Here is an 18,399-nt window from a genome sequence, read left to right on the forward strand (position 1 = left end):
TATTCTATGTCATTCAGTTTTCAATGACTGTATGTGTATTTTGATTGGTGTAGGCCAAAAATGCTCCAGCTATTGAGCTGACCTTGTAGTAAAATTTGAGACCTCTGCTTTGCAGACTGCGCAAAACCCCAAATGCTTCATTTCTGTCATGCTCAATTGTGTGTTCCAGGATGGCTCGACAATGCTTATTGAAGCCGCAAAGGGTGGGCACACAAATGTTGTTTCCTATTTACTGGATTACCCAAACAACGTTCTGTCAGTCCCAACCACAGACATGTCTCAGCTCACACCGCCATCTCAGGATCAGTCTCAGGTAAGCTGCAAAGCTTTTTTAACTATAACAATGGAAAATGTTTTTTGATTGTGCAAGTTTAAATATGAAAAATGTGATTGGAAAGAAAGTGGAGTGAAATTCAGTCCGTTGGCTACTTACAGAAAACAGAGAAAGCAGGCTTGTAGCCAGTGGGAAGTAAACAGACCTTTCTGTTTATTCAGGCAGGTACTACATTTCTGTACTTGTATCTGCTCAACCCTCATATATTTGATGCAGTACTGAAATAATGTCATTAGCTGAGATCTAGCTGAGAGTTGAAAGCATCTCCTGCAGTATCTATTATTCCTTTAACTGAAGTGTCTCTGTAGTGTCATTGTGCATGTGATAGATTTTTAAATGGCTTAATTCAGAATTCCTGCTTAAAATATTTAAGTACATAACTTTTATAGGAAATTCTCTTTGGTCTTAAAGCTTGTGAAGATACATTTGAGCATGTTTTTAATGCAGAGCACACTTTTGAGATGGGGTAAGAGTGTTCTAAACACTTTGGATGAAGTTGTGCTTCTTAAAATTGCTGACAAGAGTTTTCCCTCTGAGTTGACTTTGCAGGTCCCACGTGTACCAATGCATGCACTTGCCATGGTTGTACCTCCCCAGGAACCTGACAGAACCCCTCAAGAGACCCCTCCTGCACTTTTGAGTCTCCCCAAAGGTTAGTAGTCAGCATACAGTATACAACATTAAATGATATGTTATGCATGTAGGGCATGGGAAGGGTTTGGAATTGGATATTGTGTTGTGCAGCAGTCTGTTTTAGGCCATCATAATAAGCTTTAAAAACACATTGGCAAAGATCCAAATAGCTGCTCAGGATCATGAGTGCTATATCGCTTTGAATGGCTAACTCCCTCCCCCCTACACACACACAAACAAAAACAATAAATGCCCTATACCACATCACAAATTGTGCTTGGAACTCCTTGTTCTGTCCAAGTATTTTGTCACATTTAACGAAAGCAAATATTAGTCACTATCTTTAGAATGTATTTGGTCATTTAGATGCTTTGCTTCAGAGAAATACATGGCTTGTGGCATTTTTACATTTGATGAACTTTGTGGAAAATTACTGTTTGATTTCTTAACTATGAGCTCTGCATCTACGACTCGTATGTGCAGCATTAGTCAAATGTTGTATTCATTTCCTTCATTGACATTGTTGACTGTAAATCAAGACATATGTTAGGTATTTTTTTGCAAAGTTGTTAAGTAGCAGCCTTAGTTTAGCAAAGTTGTTAGGATTTCTGATCAGGCAAACTGTAAAGGTAGGAGGCATACTGAATTGCTGTTGGAGTGCCATATGTGGCAGGTGGATTGTATATTGCACCTGCCTCTTAAGTCTTCCCCAGTTCTTAAATAACAGCTGTAATATACATGAGTGATCTTATCAAAGAATTTATTGTTTTGTTTTTAGAGGTTGTTTGAAGACCAGTGAATGTAAATGAGTAAAGCTATGTATTAAACAACAGATAATGCGCGGGGGGATGAAATGAACTGAGCCAGAAGTGAAAAACTTATATAATTGCTGTGTTGATGCCAGAAGTATGCTAGGTGCTGTGCAGAGCATAAACTTTCCCTCAGTCCTTCCCAGAGGACATAAGATTAATGGAATTAAAATGGAAATAACATCAGATGATACTGGAGCATTTTTAGTAAGCATATTTTGCCTTTGAGAAGTGTGAGTTCTTGAACATAACTTGGTTTTTCAAGAGATACTGGGTTTGATTCCAAGTTATCATGGAATTGCAGTCCTGTGTTCTGCCTCCTACTCTGTTTCTATGAGTCTCAGCCTTCAGCACTTATTGGGAACTTATAGTAGGGGGCTACAAAAACTGGGGAGGTGAGAAAAATGAGTTAGCAAGCAGTTCTCTGGATCCAGCCACTTGTGTGTCTAGATTTAAATAGGGTTTACTGTAGGCTTAAATAGTGTTTGTTCTCAGGAATCTGATACAATACGTTAATATCAGATCACTGTACTCGGCTTTAACAAATTTTTGAAATTCAATGCAGGGGTGAGTTCTGTGCCAAAGCTGATCACTACGAAGATTAATGTATTTTGACCATTTAGAATGTCAACTGAAAAACCTGCTTCCTTAATTGTACTGCTCTGGTTAGTGACCATTGTAGTCATTCATTGCTCAGTCGCCACATTGTTGCTAGGCTTCTAATTTGAGAAAAAGGGGCCTAGATCCGCTTTCAAATAAATACAGAATTCTTAAGTGCCTGGTAAGCATGAGAATATTGGAGAAATTTCTGCAGTGGAACATCTTATGCATCATGGGAGGTCATCTATATGGAGAACAAGATTTGTGTACTTTTTCAGTTTAAGAAGGAAGAATAGCATACTGAACAGCGTTGTCACCTTTGTGGCCCATTTAATTTTTGATGTATTGATTGCTTTAAAATATTAATATACTGCTTTAAAGGATCTACAGTGGACCTTATGAAAAATGTTAAAATAGAAAACAAGCTACATGCAACAGGAGAAAGAACACAGCAGCCATATAAAAAGCAAGCAATAGCATACTATGCTTATCCTCCATTCTGTCCACTGTGTCTTAGTCCATGGTGGAATGACATTTTAATGGAAAGTAACATGTTAACAGGTGAAGTCAGAACATGTTGCTGATGCAGCCAGCCAGTGTTCATGTGCAGTTAGCAGGAGTTTAAATATAGATTTAGAATTTAGAACCTGCTTTAGAATTGGAAAACTGAATTTATTTGAGGAGCAAGTATGGTATGAAGGCAAACAAAAGGTCTTGTACATGTTTAAATGTATATCATACTTAACATGCCCTGATTTTTTTTGATTTTTACAAACTTCTACCCAGCTTCTCCAAGCCTGCTCTGTGCTGCTTGCAGAATATCACCGGAGAAAGAGTACCTCTTCATGTAGAGAACTTCATAAAGTGGGAATGGCCACAGAAATCTGTAGTCTTCACTGTTTGGACTAGTCATAAGGAAGGCACCCATAATGTATACTGTGTAGAAAACCCCAATGTATAAAAAGAGCACACAATTGGAACAGAATATGTATCGTTTGTAATATCAGTTGTCCAGTTCTGAATATAGAAAGACTGAAAAGTAGAAAAAGTCCAAAGTTGTTGATGTCAGCCATCCAGTCATGTCCTAGCATAGTTGCTTTTTCCATTGAGTTGGCTCGCATGATATGGCCAAAGTAAGTGAGCCAGAGTTTCTCCAAGGTAACTGCATCAAAATGATCATGGTGGTTTTGATCTTCACTTGTTGCTGGCTCACATGCTGCCTCCTTCCTCCTGTTGTGCGTGAAGCATAGCTGAAACCTTTCTAGTTTGGGGAGCTTTGAATCAAACTCAAATTAGCAATAACATCTGAATCTGGGCAGCTGGTTAGATGGAAGCTGATGTCGTCCTTGCAAACTGTGATACTAGGCAGCAGTTTAATCCAAGTTTATAAGTCTTGGTTGTGAGGAGGAAATAATTTCCTGCATTTGGGCGTTTTGGCAAATTGGAGTTTTTGTTTAAGCCTTTCCAAAAGGTGGAAATCTTCAACAGTGTACTTGGTATAAGGGGTGAAGGGAAAGGAGCAAGTGAAAACAGCAATGGGCAGAATTGACCAAGCGGGTTGATTTGTGAGATCTGAAAGCAGCCAGAGTCTGGTGTCCTAAAAAATAGTGCAATGACTTTCTCTTCCTCTTCATTGGAAAAAAATGTTGGTTTGTTTAAGTGTATAGCTGTTACTGATCTGTGTAGCCCCTACCCCAATCTGTTCACCCATAATGATTAGAAAAGAAATGTTTTGTCTACTTTCTACCTTCCTGCAAGTGGTAGTGAATGAATTTGAGCAGAGTTGGGGAAACTAGATGTGTCTTATTTTTTCTGATTTTGGGAAAGATGCTTAGGAGACACATGTAGGTTGGCGGTAGGATTTTGTCCCCCATATTGTTTGAACTTTCTGAGATTGTAACTTAAGGGAATATGAAGAGAAAAGAATGGAGGACTCATAAGGATATCAAGTGGCTAGGAAGGCCTCATTTTTGTAGAGTTTTTTTCCTTGTTTTGTACTCCCCCCCCCCTCAATTTGTACTTTTAAATTACTCATTGTACTGTTCTGTGTACACTTGCATATGTTTGATAAACCCATCACTATACCTTGTCTTGATATGTTTCTGAGTGCTCACTGAAAAATTAAAGTAGGTGATCTGAATGGAAAACTTTTAAATGAGTAGGGGAGGCCAATTTTTCTGATATTGTATTGTACCACAGAGAAAGTGTACAGCTTGTGATACTAGAGTAGCATTATTCATGGTCATGCTACTAAAATGGACTTACCTGGGACTGTTAAGAATTAAATCAAGAAATCCAAAGTTTGGAAACAATAGAAACACAGGGACAAAGAGCTGGGCTGGATCAAGCCAGTGGTCCATTTTTACTAGCATCTTGCTTAACAGTGACCAAAAGAGTTGCTCTCATGGACCAGCGAACAGGCATAGAGGCTAACACTTTCCCCTCTGCTGCCCTTCAATATTGATATTCAGATGTTTGCTACCTCATTACATTCAAGTTCCCTTTACTCACCATGACCCATTATGCACGGGGGGAATAACACACATTCGGGGTGGAATGACGGCGACTAAAATCACCGATAACGCATGGTGCTGGCTGCAACCGGCCGCAGCTTCGGTGCATGCCGCCGAAAAAGCCGCGTTAGCAAAATGCGGAAGAAAGCGCAGCTTCTGGGTGACCGGGGTGCAACCGGAAGCGGCGCTGGGATCGCCGCGTGCATAATCGGTTACTCTGGGTTTTGCCGCTGTTGCGCCCCATCCCGTGCATAAGCGGTTTGCTTCGCTTCTTCCCCCTCCACGTTTTCCATGTGACCCGAAATCGCCGTTTCAGCGGCCATGCATAATGGGCCCATGACTAGCAGCTTTGATGGGCCCCTCCACTCCCAAACCTCATTAATCTAATTCCCTCTCAATCATCCGTGGTATTCATAACTGTATCCATTGGCAGTGCAATTCAATTACTCATCAGGTAAAGAAGGTTTTCCATTTATGTATCTTGAGTCTGTTACCAGTCAACTCCAACCGTTGCCCCTGAGTTTTGTCTGGTAGTGTAGATTTCAATAGTGCGTAGGCATCCTGAAGGGATTTGACGTAATTCTCCCTTTTACCTTTTTTCTGACTAGTCCCCTCATTTTTGTAAAGTTCCTTCTTTTGAATTCTAATGTGATTTGGAGTTGGAGATAAATGCCAAACTTGATAGTATTATCGTTACTGTTCCCAATGGGTACAACATCTACATCTCACAGAGGACTAGAGCTCTTATCAGAACCAAGTTCAGAGTCATAACACCTTTAGTCACCTTCATGAACTGCTGCACAGACTGAAGATTTCTAGAGACCTTGTAGCTACTGCATTACTTGAGCACACATTTTTCCAGCCACTGTGAGGGTAGATGAGGTCACCCAGAATCAAGGTGTTTTCCACTATCTTCAGATTGGTAGAGCTCTAATCTGCTATCACAAATGACCCAATCAAATGCTATGATCAAATTTCCAGTATATGCAAAAAGAGACCTGAGGTGTATGTAAACATTAAAACAAGGCATAGCTGAAGAACATTAAATACATTAATCACTTTATATCTCTTCCACTCGGGCCTGGAAGCACACCCGGGGCCTCTTTGAGACCCCGGGTGTGCTTCTAGGCCCGAGGGGAAAGCATGGCTTTCTGTCCTGTCCTGGTGAGGGCCTAGAAGCCTTTCTGTGGCCTGTTCTGATGAGGGCTTAGAAGCCTTTCTGTGGCCTGTCCTGGTAAGGGCCTCGAAGCTGTCCTGCTGAGGGCCTAGAAGCCTTTCTGGCCTGTGCTGGTGAGGGCCTAGATTGTGTCCTCACCCGATTGGCTAGAACTGCTGTCTGTCCTAGTGAGGGGCTTTGCGTCTTCCGATTGGCCCCTCACCCAGACTGCCTCCGTCCACTTAGCCCTTAGCCAAATATGAATAAAGGGAAAGCTGTATAAAGATTATTGGAGATTATTGGAGATCTCATGGTTGAATTTTATTTAAACAGTAATAATTAGTAAGTCAATTGAGAAACACAAGTGTACTAATAGTAAAATTGCTGGGCTCCAAATGGATAATAAGCCACCCAGCAGGCTACTCACAGACAAAGGGAAGGAGTGCATACAGAAAAAATCAACCTGAAGCGAAAAACCCAAGAAATCTGCTTTAAAAAAATGGCAAATTTTCAAGAATGGATGGAATATTGAGCCACTGGTTACTGCAAGAAAGGGTAGGAAGAGATTGTAGCAAAATTGGGGGGAGATTTTGAAAGCAGAATTTCATCCCATTGGGCTTGTCAATTGCAATGTGGTGGTTTTAATTTTCATTTTTTGCTTTACAAAAGGAATCTAGACAAAATAATATCAAAAATGTAGGAAGAACTAAAAATAATGACTGTATCAGATAAAAAATTCAGCTTGGCTATAAACATTCTCTTGCTTACATTTTAATCCACGTTTTTAAATTCTACACCTCAATTTTGGTGATAAAAATGAGTGAAAATATCTTAGAATACAGATAAAATGTGCAGAAGTGTTTACTTGTTATGCAAGAGCAAAAGTATAGTGTTGTGTTGATACCTTTAATTTATTTTGGTACATTAGTTGGTTGATGCTTCCATTGGTCAGTTTCATTGGTTGATATTCATTAGAGCCCAACAGCAAGAAGTGGTAATTGTCTTTAATTGGAAAAAAGTTTCAGATAATAATAATGGTTATAAAACAAATTAAAGCAGTTTCAGTAAAACTAAATTGCTTGGGTGTCTCTGAAAAGGCAACCAAGAGTGATCTGTATTAGTGATTTGTTCTACTATTTGTTACACATCTTCATTAATACAGAATTTGAAAAGTCTGTTCCTCAGCATTTTTGTTTTGGCAAGTTTCTCTTGCAGGTGTGGTTAGTAGATACTGATATGTGTTAGGATATTGGAAATAGTGCGTGTCAGATTGCCAGCCTGTTTTGCATGAAGTATGTGAACAGTCCAAGGAAATGATGGACTATTTTTAATGTGAACTCTTCAAATCAGGACAGGGTATATTCTAAGGTACAGCAATTCAAGCACTTCTTGTGGTGGTGCTGAAATAATAAAATGATTTGTCTGATTCCTGGAGCTCACTTGTGACTTCACGGTCTCTGTCATTGGGTTGCCCCAGGTACCTGGCTCCTAGAAATGATTGAACTTTGATGTTTCATAATAGCTTAGAAATGTATTGTGATATTGATTCTCCCATAATTATTGCCATGATTCCAGTTCTGTATTTTTGGAAAGAGTTGTTACTTTCCCTTTTCCCAAAAAAATCTTCCTGTCTGATTCTCCTCCTCCCGCCCCCAGCAATAAATTGTTCTTGCTGTTTTGATGTGTTTGAGTCAGAAGTGTTATAGGAGACCCATGTGCTACATTGGTCATAGCTCTTTTTAATGTATTCATAACTTGGCTGCAAGAATGTATAGAACCACCCTTAAATGATCCTGTGCATTCTTATGAAGATGCAAAAATTAGTTACTGTACAATTGCTTTTTGCTGTAGGTCATTGATTTGCAGTGTTGTGTCCTGTGTACACATCCTCCTCTGGTTTGTACATCCCCTGGTAAACAATGCATTAGCTATATCAAAGGGTCAAGTAGCGATTGGTGCAACCAATATGTTGTTGACACACAATTTGCACCTCTGCTTTCAGTCTTTCCTACAGCCATTCTATACCCAAATGTGCCAGTGAAAATTGGAGCATGAAAGAAATACTGGTAGTTGGCAGGCCCTGTAATTTGGGAGGAACTTTGGTTGTTGCCGACATTAAGTCTCAACCACTTTTCTCAAACGTGCAGCCGTGATTCATTGTATATAAGGTATAAGCTGTGGTCAGACACTGGCCTCTTCTTTTATGTTTTGATTCAGATCTGAATACATCGTACCTTTGAATAAGCTGCCTGGGCCAGAGCTCGAAATCTGAAATGGCTTTATTTATTATTACATTTTTTATACTGCCCTTCCAAAAAGTTCAGGGTGGTTTACATGCTAGGAAAAACATATAGTTATAATTTGAATAAAAACATAATCACAGTTTTACAGAAAATATAAAATCAATAAATATTTAAATCATGGTCTATTTTTCCTATTCTTTACTGGCCAGGACCATTTCTTCCTGGCCAGGGGGTTGGAGAAAGTACTAAACTCAGTGCTTCAGATATTTTGGTGTGGAAAGATGTCTATTTGAATGCATAGGCCAAGTATTTGGTGGATTTTGGGCTTCAACCATAGGCCTGACAGAACTCTTTTAGTCTGTTATCTCCTCTGGGAGAATGTTATACTGGGCTAGCACCAGAGTCAAGAAAGCCCTGTCTCTGATTGAAACCCGTATTAGTTTTCTGGGGCTGGGGATCATTAGTAGATTATGCGTACTGGGGTGTAACCTCCTTTGAGGGACATAGGGGAGAAGGTAGTCTTGCATATATGAAGGTCCCAGACTGTTTAGGGCTTTAAAGGTTAATAATATCTTAAATGTGATTCAGTCATCATAGAAACATGGAGTTGGAAGGGACCTTCAGGGTCACCTAGTCCAATCTAAATGCACAAAGTCCACCCTGTTCTGAAGAGAAGTTGGGATGCTGCATTTTGGACCAGCTGGAGCTCCCGGATCAGATATTTGTAGCCCTTAGTCTTTGATGTCCCACTGAATTTTTTTAGTTTCATTCTAATTTTGTTTGTATATCCCATCGAGCCTCCAAGTGTGCTTTTTTACCTATCCAAAATCATAACCCTTTTTCCCTAGTGGGGGATTGCCATACCCTGAATTTGGAGATTTTTCAGACATTGTGCACGGTTTATTGAGGGTAGCTTTTGGAATCACAGACTAAACATCTATTGTGCAAAGCTTTAACACACATCTTGTCTGATTTTATTGAAATAGTATAACTTGATTCAAGCCATAGGCATGATAGGCTAGATGTTTACATTTATGATGGTAAATGTGTGTGATACATTCAATTCCATTTGGCAAAAAAATATTTATTTGAGATTTTGTTGTTGTTGAACAATCACAATGTGCTCTTGGTGTTTGAAAGTAGACATAATTATTGATGATTACAGTTCAAGACTTCTGATACTCCAGGATTCATAGTAAGGGATTAAAATTACAGGGGATAGTATAAGGGTTTATAGAAGATGCTAGAAGAATGTTAATGCTGATATGACTTTCCACTGTAAGGCCAGCAAACCTTATTTTATTGCATAAAGTCACTCCAAGGAAAAATAGTGATCATGAGGAATAGCCTTCAACCTTACCCACCTCAGGATCCACTGGTCAGCAAGCCCATATCATCAGTCATGTGTTTATTTATTAGATTTTTTTAGTCGCCATTCAACCTGTAAGTCAGTTAAAAACCAAGACGATCAAATGATATGTATACAGTTAAAATATATTTTATTTCTTTCTTTTATTATATTTATATATACCTCCCTCCCCGGAGGCTCAGGGCGGTTTACATAAAACGTATAAACAAAACGTATAAAAAATACAAAACAATATGACTTTGTGCTACTATCAAACCAGCCCAATGGCAGGCTAACTTCCAAAGGCCAACATGAATAATTAGGCTGTACAAGTCCCGCAGAAACTATGCAAGTCCCACAGAGGATGTGTATCATCAAAGAGTGCATTCCACATCACTGAAAAAGCTCCTCCCCAGTAACCACAAAGTGAATCATCCTAAGGTCCAGGCACCGTCAGGAGACCCAGAGAGGATGACTGTAGGGGGCATGTGGATTTGTAACTGGAGAGACAGTCCTGGAGGTATAAGAGCCCCAAACCATAGAGGGCTATAAATGTTAACACCAATACCTTGAATTGGATCCAGAAACTAACTGGTAGCTGCTGTAAAATTTGGGTAATATGAGCTGACTATGATGTTCCAGTCAGCAGCCTGGTAGCCAGATTCTGAACTACTTGCGGTTTCTAAAGCATTTTTCAGGGTAGCTCTGCATAAGCAAAATACAGCAGTCCAGTCTGGAGGTGACCATTCATGGATCAATGTGGCAAGGTCTGACTCACGTAAATAGGGAACCAACTGGTAGGCCTGGCATAGGTGAAAAAATGCTACCATAGATTCTTGTCTGTTCAACAATAGCGCCAAGTCTAACCACATCCAAGACTTACAGAGTCTACAGCTGTCAGCTGGACACCATCAAGTCTCAGAAGAGATACTTCAGCTGGCATCTCAGTCCTTCCCAGCCCTATGACCCCCATCTTGAATGGATTCAACTTTAGGCAGATTCCCCTTAAACACTTGACAACTGCATCTAGGCACTGGGATATTGCCAAGAGGCCCGTTGCTGGCCGCTTATCCAGCAGGAGAAAGAGATGAAGAAAAAGAAGAAGAGTTGGCTTTTATACTCCACTTTTCACTACCTGAAGGAGTCTCCAAGCAGCTTACAGTTGCCTTGCCTTCCTTTCACCACAGCAGACACCCTTTGAGGTAGGTGGGGCTGAGAGAACTCAGAGAATTGCTGTGTGACAAGTCCAAAGAACTGTGACTAGTTCAAAGTCATCCAGCTGTTGAATGTGGAGGAGAGGGGAATCAAACCTGCCTCTCCAGGCTCCGAACCACTGCACCAAACTGGCTGTCACCCAACTCCTGATGATCTCAGCAAAAGGGTGCATATATATGGGTGCATATATATGCTAAATAACATCAGAAAGAGGATCAAACCCTGTGCGATCCCACAGAAGACCTCTCCTCCCTGATGGCAACCCTCTGAGAGCAGTCGAACAGGAGCAAATGGTCAAAGTGTATTGAAGGCGGTTGATAGATCCAAAAGGATCAACAGTGCCAGTATACCTGTTATTTGTATGCAAATGAAGATCGTCAACCTGAGCCATCTTGGTCTTGTAGGTGAGACCTGAAGCCTGATTGAAAAAGGTCAAGGCAGACATCTCATCCAGGAAACGCTGAAGCTTCATGGAAGGGGTGGTCAGAAATTGAACCAGTCTAAATAATTGAGCTGGTTACAAACAACAGATGCAATGGAAGCATCAAATCTCTTTTTGCTGCTTTCACTGCTACCTCATAAGCTTCCAGTTGGGTTCTGTAGTGTGCGTTCACAGCTTTGTCCTGGGTTCATCACCATTTCTGTTCAAGCCATCTGAGCAACCTCTTAAGGTCCATCAGACTGTCATTATACCAAGGAGCCACAGAAACCCAAGGTGTAAGGGGGCAATCCAATCAGTAACTTCCTTGAAGACCTTTATTCCAAATCTCAGTTTAATCAAGGAAACTGCCAGCAGGGCCAGATAAATCCTGCAGAGCATTCTGGAAAATATCAGAATCCATAACTCTTCGTGGGTGAGCATAAATATGCTCTTCAGCCCTCCAGGGGTGAAGGATTACTGTAAAATCGACCCTTACAAGGAAATGATCAGACCGTGGCACGGGTTCACACAGCCACACGATTCAGATAAAACCCTGTGCAAAAGATGAAATCTAGTGTGTGGACTGATTTGTGCATGGCGGTCATTACAGCTTGGGAAGAGTCCCAGTGCTGCCATAGCAGCCATGAAGTCTGAGGCTTCCCAGATAAGGGTTGTCTCCACATGGACGTTAAAATCCCCTCATACCATCAGTCTAGGTTAATTCAGCATCCACGTGGCCATGCTGACAACCTCAGTGGGAAGTGCACTGGTGGGCTGGGTAAACAATGCACCAGTAGGACTCCCATCCTTTCCCTGACACCTGTGTCAGGAAGAGGAGTGCCAAAGTTATGACCACCAATGTCATGCCCATGATAGTGGCCAACAGAACAAGAGAAGTTGGTACAAACAATACAAACTAAAGTGCTACAGGTGTACTATAGTGAGACACAGACCAAGAGTCAGAACCATAGAGGAAGCCTCTCTACTGCTGAATTGCCTTGTCTTGTTGACCTGCTGGTCTTAAAAGTGCATACAAAGAAAATGAGGAACTGTGGCATCCTTGTTCTCTGTGTAAGTCCAAAATGGTTCTGGAGGCCACTCTTTTTAGGGGTAGATTTTTCTTCCTTCTACATGTTTACTGTATGTTTCTGCTGCTTCAGTATGTTTTTTCTAAAGGCTTAGTAATAAAAATTAGTATTATATATTAATGAGTTCTGGAACCTTCATACTGATCATAAAATTATATGCAGTAAATCAGAGTATAATCTAAAGTGCCATATGTTTACCTATATGCATATCCTTGTCCTCTTACCGTAATTTTAAGAAAAGAATTTGCTTCCTACTGTAATAACACCTGAGCCTCTTGTGGCGCAGAGTGGTAAGGCAGCAGTCATGCAGTCTGAAAGCTCTGCCCATGAGGCTGGGAGTTTGATCCCAGCAGTCGGCTCAAGGTTGACTCAGCCTTCCATCCTTCTGAGGTCGGTAAAATGAGTACCCAGCTTGCTGGGGGGTAAATGGTAATGACTGGGGAAGGCACTGGCAAACCACCCCGTATTGAGTCTGCCATGAAAACACTAGAAGGCATCACCCCAAGGGTCAGACATGACCCGGTGCTTGCACAAGGGATACCTTTACCTTTACCTTTATAATAACACCAATAATGTAACTGTATTTATACTTGAGAATATCATGACATCAAGGCTTTTTAATTTGCTTTGAGGGGGAAAGGTTTAGAAATCTTGTCTTTATATTGGATTTTGGGAAAACATGGTCATTCAGTCATTGCATGGTATGTAAGTAATTGGACTTGAATAGGAAAAGTAATTCATGCAGCATCATTATTCATTGTTCTTTTTTCTTGGCTTATAAAAGCCTTTGCAATTTGAGAGACATACGCACCAAGACATACACAACAAAGAATGCTATAATGGTTGAGGTAATAGAGCTGATTAGAATCCTCGGGATCTTTCAGCCCATGATTACCTTGAGAATTCTGACACAGAGTTGTGGACACAATGGCCGCTATGGGACACAAAATGGGAGCTAGAGCCAACCACATAATGATCTAAACTCTTAATTTCATCTGTTAATGTAGAGTCAGATCACACTGGATTCTAAAGCAAGTGGTTTAAGCAAGTGAATTCTAAAGGAAGTGCTTCCTTTTGTAAACCAAATTTGTCTCCGATTTCTAAGAAAGTCTTGCATGCCATAGTACAGTTTTGCCTCTTGAAGACAGATGAAATCCCTCTTGAAATTGTGTATTTGGCTGTCTAATAAACAGAAAATACTGTGACTTAGCGGTGTCTTTTTTTCAATGTTCCTTTTAAAATTGTGTTAGTACTTTTGTTCCTGAATGGCAACTCTGAATTTGGACACAGCTCTCAACCTAGGATAATTACAATTTGTTGAGATAGCTGTATAGGGTCTATTTCTTGTTAAATTAGTTTTGGTTAGATTTTAAATTTATAAATTACTTAAAGGAACTGTGCTTTGCTATGGCAAATGCACACTTCATTTTAAGAAAAAAAAATTAGTCGGTAGGGTCTTGATACAAGGAAGTGTAACTTTTGGTAGTTTTGTATTGTATTTCCAGACTACCCACCGCTCACAGCAGTAGAAGACTGTGTATGCACATGTGCTGAACATTCTGCAGATTTTGCTTTCAGTGTTCAACAGAATTTTTTACAGGGTTTTGTTTGCTCTTGTCTATTAGGACCATTTGTAGCTGCTGTAAATATATCAATACTGCTTGCTGTTCAAAATCTGATTTTATTTCCTTGGGAACCTCTATCTAAGGATTTGTGTCTTCAGGCTTGGATACTGAAATAGTTGTATAACAACTGAAGATAGGATCTACATTTAAAATTCCGCTTCTACCTTGTGCTGTCTATTTTGATACCAAGTGTAGGCTGTAATCATGTTATCTTAATGTGGTTTGACACTGTGCAACATTAGTTATAAAGTTTGGGGTGGGATAAGAGTGGGGAGGTATGGGTTAACTTCAGCATGGCATTTTTTCAAACATTTTTCATGTGCTTAGGTACATCCAAGCAGAAGTCAACTTCCCTTCAGGTAGCAGATCAGGACCTACTGTCACCTTTTCACCCATACCAGCCTTTGGAATGTATAGTAGAAGAGACTGAAGGCAAGCTGAATGAACTTGGACAGAGAATTAGTGCTATTGAAAAAGCACAGCTTAAATCATTGGAGTTAATTCAAGGTGAACCTTTGAATAAAGATAAAATTGAAGAGCTGAAAAAGAACAGAGAAGAACAAGTGCAAAAGAAGAAGAAAATACTGAAGGAACTGCAAAAGGTGGAGAGGCAGTTGCAGATGAAAACACAACAGCAATTTACCAAAGAATATTTGGAGACCAAAGGTCAGACTGAGACGCCCCTTTCTCAGCAGCAGCAATGCCCACACACAGGTGTCCTCCCAGAAGTGGAAGGAAATGAGAGTCTTCCTATGGATAACTTTTCTGGGTTATCTCAGGTTGACAGTGTCCTGTGTAAAGATGAGCAGCAGCAGTCTCCACCACCTCCTGAGCAAACTGAGTTTGTCCCTCTTCAGCCTTTGTCAACACAGTGTAATTTTTCAAGTAACGTAGGTTGTAATGGGACAGATTCTTTTCAACTTCGCAAAGTATTAGGTAATCAGCAAAATGTAGGACAGCAGCAGCCAATTGCTGGACATGGGCAGGGGCTGTTAGTTCAAGAACCAGACGGATTAATGGTTGCCACTCCAGCACAGACGCTTACCGACACTCTTGATGACCTGATAGCAGGTGGGTTGAGAAATATACATTTTCTTGCATTACTGTGTGTGCTGAGTTTCCTTTGCTGTCATCCCCTATGACAAAGCTGCCTTGCAATTTCCCCTGGTGGGAATACTTTATGGATATTTCATACTATGCTTAATGTTGGCTTTCAGTTATAAACTACCAAGTGTTCTGGGGTTGCTTTATCAAGGGCAAAGTATTAAAATCACCTTGTCTTAATGAACTCCTATATCAACCATGTCAAAGGTATCACCGGTCACCTGTTTTGTATTAACCTTCTGACTTTATTTTGTGTTGTGATAATTTTTAAGGGCAATCTAATCATGAGAAACAATGATGTTAGTATGCGACTTTATAGCTGATTAATAGTAGTCAGTGGCCTCAGTACAAGGGTTTGGTTTCACTCAGCTTATGACTAGGTAACACTGTTGAGGAGTTTTTATTTGTATGGCTTAATGCTTCCATATAAAGAATGTTTACATGACTGCCATGACCAACAGGCTTTTTGGAATGCTGCTTTTGGACTTAATTTTAATTTTTTGGGTGTAGTTTTCCCATACAGCGTATCCTACAGCGTATCCCTAAAACATCTTAGACCTGTTAGTAGTGTGGGTGAGTAGTTTTGGCAGCTGCTTCCCCTGGTTAATGGGGTTGGGCCAGTAATTTGGGAAGAAGAAAATAGATTTGGATTGGTAACAAACACTAGGTTACCCCAGCAAGCCCCCCCCCCTGTTGTCCTGTGTTTTAATATCTCAAATTAGAGTGGTTGATCAGAGATGTTTCCTTTCAGTAAGCTTTGGCTTATCAGCTGTATTCATTGCAAAAGAATTGCTGCAGATAAAATAAACCGAGGAGGGTTTGAAAGGTTGCACCTGAAGGACCTTCTGCTGTGTTTGGTACATAGCATTTTTCCTTTGAAATCTTTGGCAGAGGATCAGTGCTTCTTCTCCGTATGTTTTTGCATTTTAGGGAGAAATGTAATCTTGTGGCATTGCATCCTACAGGAAGAACGCTAGTTAACTGTTATACTGAAATTAGCATAAATACAGTTCAGTTCTGAGAAAAAGCTAATGTGTTCTGTTGTTGAACCTAATAATTGATGGTGCCTTGGATATGAATAAATAGGAGCTCCTGTCAGTGACCTGATCAATCCTGTTTTAACTGCTTTGGGTTAAGGTGTTAGATTTCTCAGTAGTATAGGGGAGGCTTGAATGTGCAGCTCTACTTCCTCAGCATAGGTGTAAAATCTAAAAGGGATATTTAAGCAGTCAGGTCCATCATAAGCATATGAAATTCTATGGCTGCTTTAACATTAGCAATCCTGACCTGGTTGTTTATCTAGGGCATTGCCCTGCTGCACAGAGCATTTGCTGTCAGGAGGAATTTGCACTGTTGGCCTGTAGTTACTCTAAAGACTCTTACCTGCTTACTCTCAGTGCTGCTAAAATTAAGTATAGAAGCAGCTGCTAAATAAATACTTAGGCTCTAGCTGTATAAAAATGGACTAAGATGGGAAAAACAGCAGATTTTATTAGTATAAGAGTATTTAGAAATAGGTGAACTTTGTTTCACCATAAGAGGTCTCAATTAAAACTCCTTACCAAAGTTCATGGGTAAATCATGCTTTGGGGGGAGTTAAATATGCAGTTCTCTAACACTTGCAGCATATTTCGCACATCTTCACACTTGCATCTGGGAAAGTTAGCTGGGAAGGTTATAAATGGCATGGAAGGAAGGATTGCTATGTGTTCAGAATTCACCTCTGTACCCCCACCCCAAGTTTGACAACAACATTTCCACAGTTTGTTGCACTGGCCCAGTTGTCAAATTCACACAGTCCTAACTTCTGCACTGCTAGGATTTCTGTACTCCAGTAAGTCTGCAGTCTGCTGTGCACATGGCCAGATGTGATAGGCATGTTGCTCAAACGGTTGTGAAAAATCGCATTTCATGATGGTAGAATATTTGTTTATAAACAGTTTTTGCAAAAGAAAATAAGTTCCCACACTTTTACTTGCTAGCACTCTGATATGGTGGTAGAGACTATAGTCTTATCTACAAAATAGCTAGTGCCAAAAGTAGACAACAGCTTGCAAAATTAGGGTTTGAGAGGTTTCTCTGTTGTGGAGTTGAGAATAGGGTGCCCTCAGCATCATTTGAGAATGTGATAGACCAGGGATGAGGCAAGGTAGTATAAAATAGAAATGTTTGGGGAATAAGGTTGGTTATAGAGGAACCCTAGTCTTGGGTACAGAGAGACTTTGAAATGCTTGTGTGCAAAATTGTTCAGGTTCCTATTTGTCATAGATAAGTGTTTTTCTTAGAGTGGGTCAGAAGGGGGGAATATATCTGGATTGTAACTACATTCCGGGTATGATAGGAAGCAGGTTTCTTATATATAGTTCAGTTACAGGTGGTGAGTTCCAAGCCCTGTAAAATTAGAATTTTAAGCAAAATACCTATTTCTAAACACCCGTTTTGAAAAAAGTTGGTTCAGTGATTTTTAGTAGACTTCACATCAGGGTGGTTGGTTTTGTTTGTTTGTTTGTTGTTTTTGTCTTTGCTAGTGTTCTCTAACAAGATTTGGGGTTTCTCAACATGGGGTGGGATAGTAGTACATTGACCAGTGTTATTAGTTTGGCATTTCAAAAATGAGGAGAACTTCACTTAATTTTTCTGAAAATGGGAGGGAAGGATGATTTCTCTGTAATAAAACGCACAACAGTGCGTTTCAGCCAAACCCATCAGTCATACTCTGAATAACAATTTTCAGTAAATTAGCATAGTCAGCTTTATTACAACTACTCATTCATGTTAGGCCTATGGAACACTGGTCATAGTTCTGCATACCCAGTAGGAGATGAGCAGCTAGTCATGTCCTCTCTCAGTACATTTAGTTTTACCTGTAGCAATGGCCTTATATTGCCAGTCTAATGTTCCAGGGTAATAGGATTGCTCCTGCACCATTTATTTTTGTGGCAGGTCATGGCCCTAATTTGCAGTTGTCCTTTATTCATAAACACCCCAAAACTCTGATGCTTTAAAAATTGCGAAATCCCATGATGTATAAATCACAAGCTTGTTATTTATGTACTTTGTAAATGCAAATAATTGTATCAAAATACAATAATAACCATAGTTAAAAAAGAGGGTGGAAACTCACGTTTCTGTTATTATCACATAAATAACTTGCTTAATTGTCATACTCATTGCTACATTTCATATGGTTCAAAATGTTGTATTTCTTGCAAACATTAGTTGTTTCTGGATAGATTAAGTACCTGTTGACAGGAAATTGTCTTACTCCTTATAAAGCATGTTTATTTTCCTTACATTTTGAGACAGATAG

General features: G+C 40.0%; 1 protein-coding gene across 9 annotated transcripts in view; it reads left to right on the forward strand.

Moving 5' to 3' along the window:
- ANKHD1 (ankyrin repeat and KH domain containing 1) overlaps nucleotides 1-18,399 on the forward strand; it is a 122,710-nt gene that overhangs the window by 66,816 nt on the left and 37,495 nt on the right. For 8 of the 9 annotated variants that reach the window (XM_077309513.1, XM_077309508.1, XM_077309509.1 and 5 more), the window contains exons 13-15: nucleotides 170-313; nucleotides 884-986; nucleotides 14,313-15,056. In XM_077309513.1, the coding sequence (XP_077165628.1) occupies nucleotides 170-313; nucleotides 884-986; nucleotides 14,313-15,056 (991 nt within the window). The remainder of the gene's footprint in view (nucleotides 1-169; nucleotides 314-883; nucleotides 987-14,312; nucleotides 15,057-18,399) is intronic. The other variant, XM_077309516.1, reaches the window with a different exon arrangement.

This window comes from Paroedura picta, chromosome 14, assembly GCF_049243985.1.
Source record: "Paroedura picta isolate Pp20150507F chromosome 14, Ppicta_v3.0, whole genome shotgun sequence".
NCBI classification, from domain to species: domain Eukaryota; kingdom Metazoa; phylum Chordata; class Lepidosauria; order Squamata; family Gekkonidae; genus Paroedura; species Paroedura picta.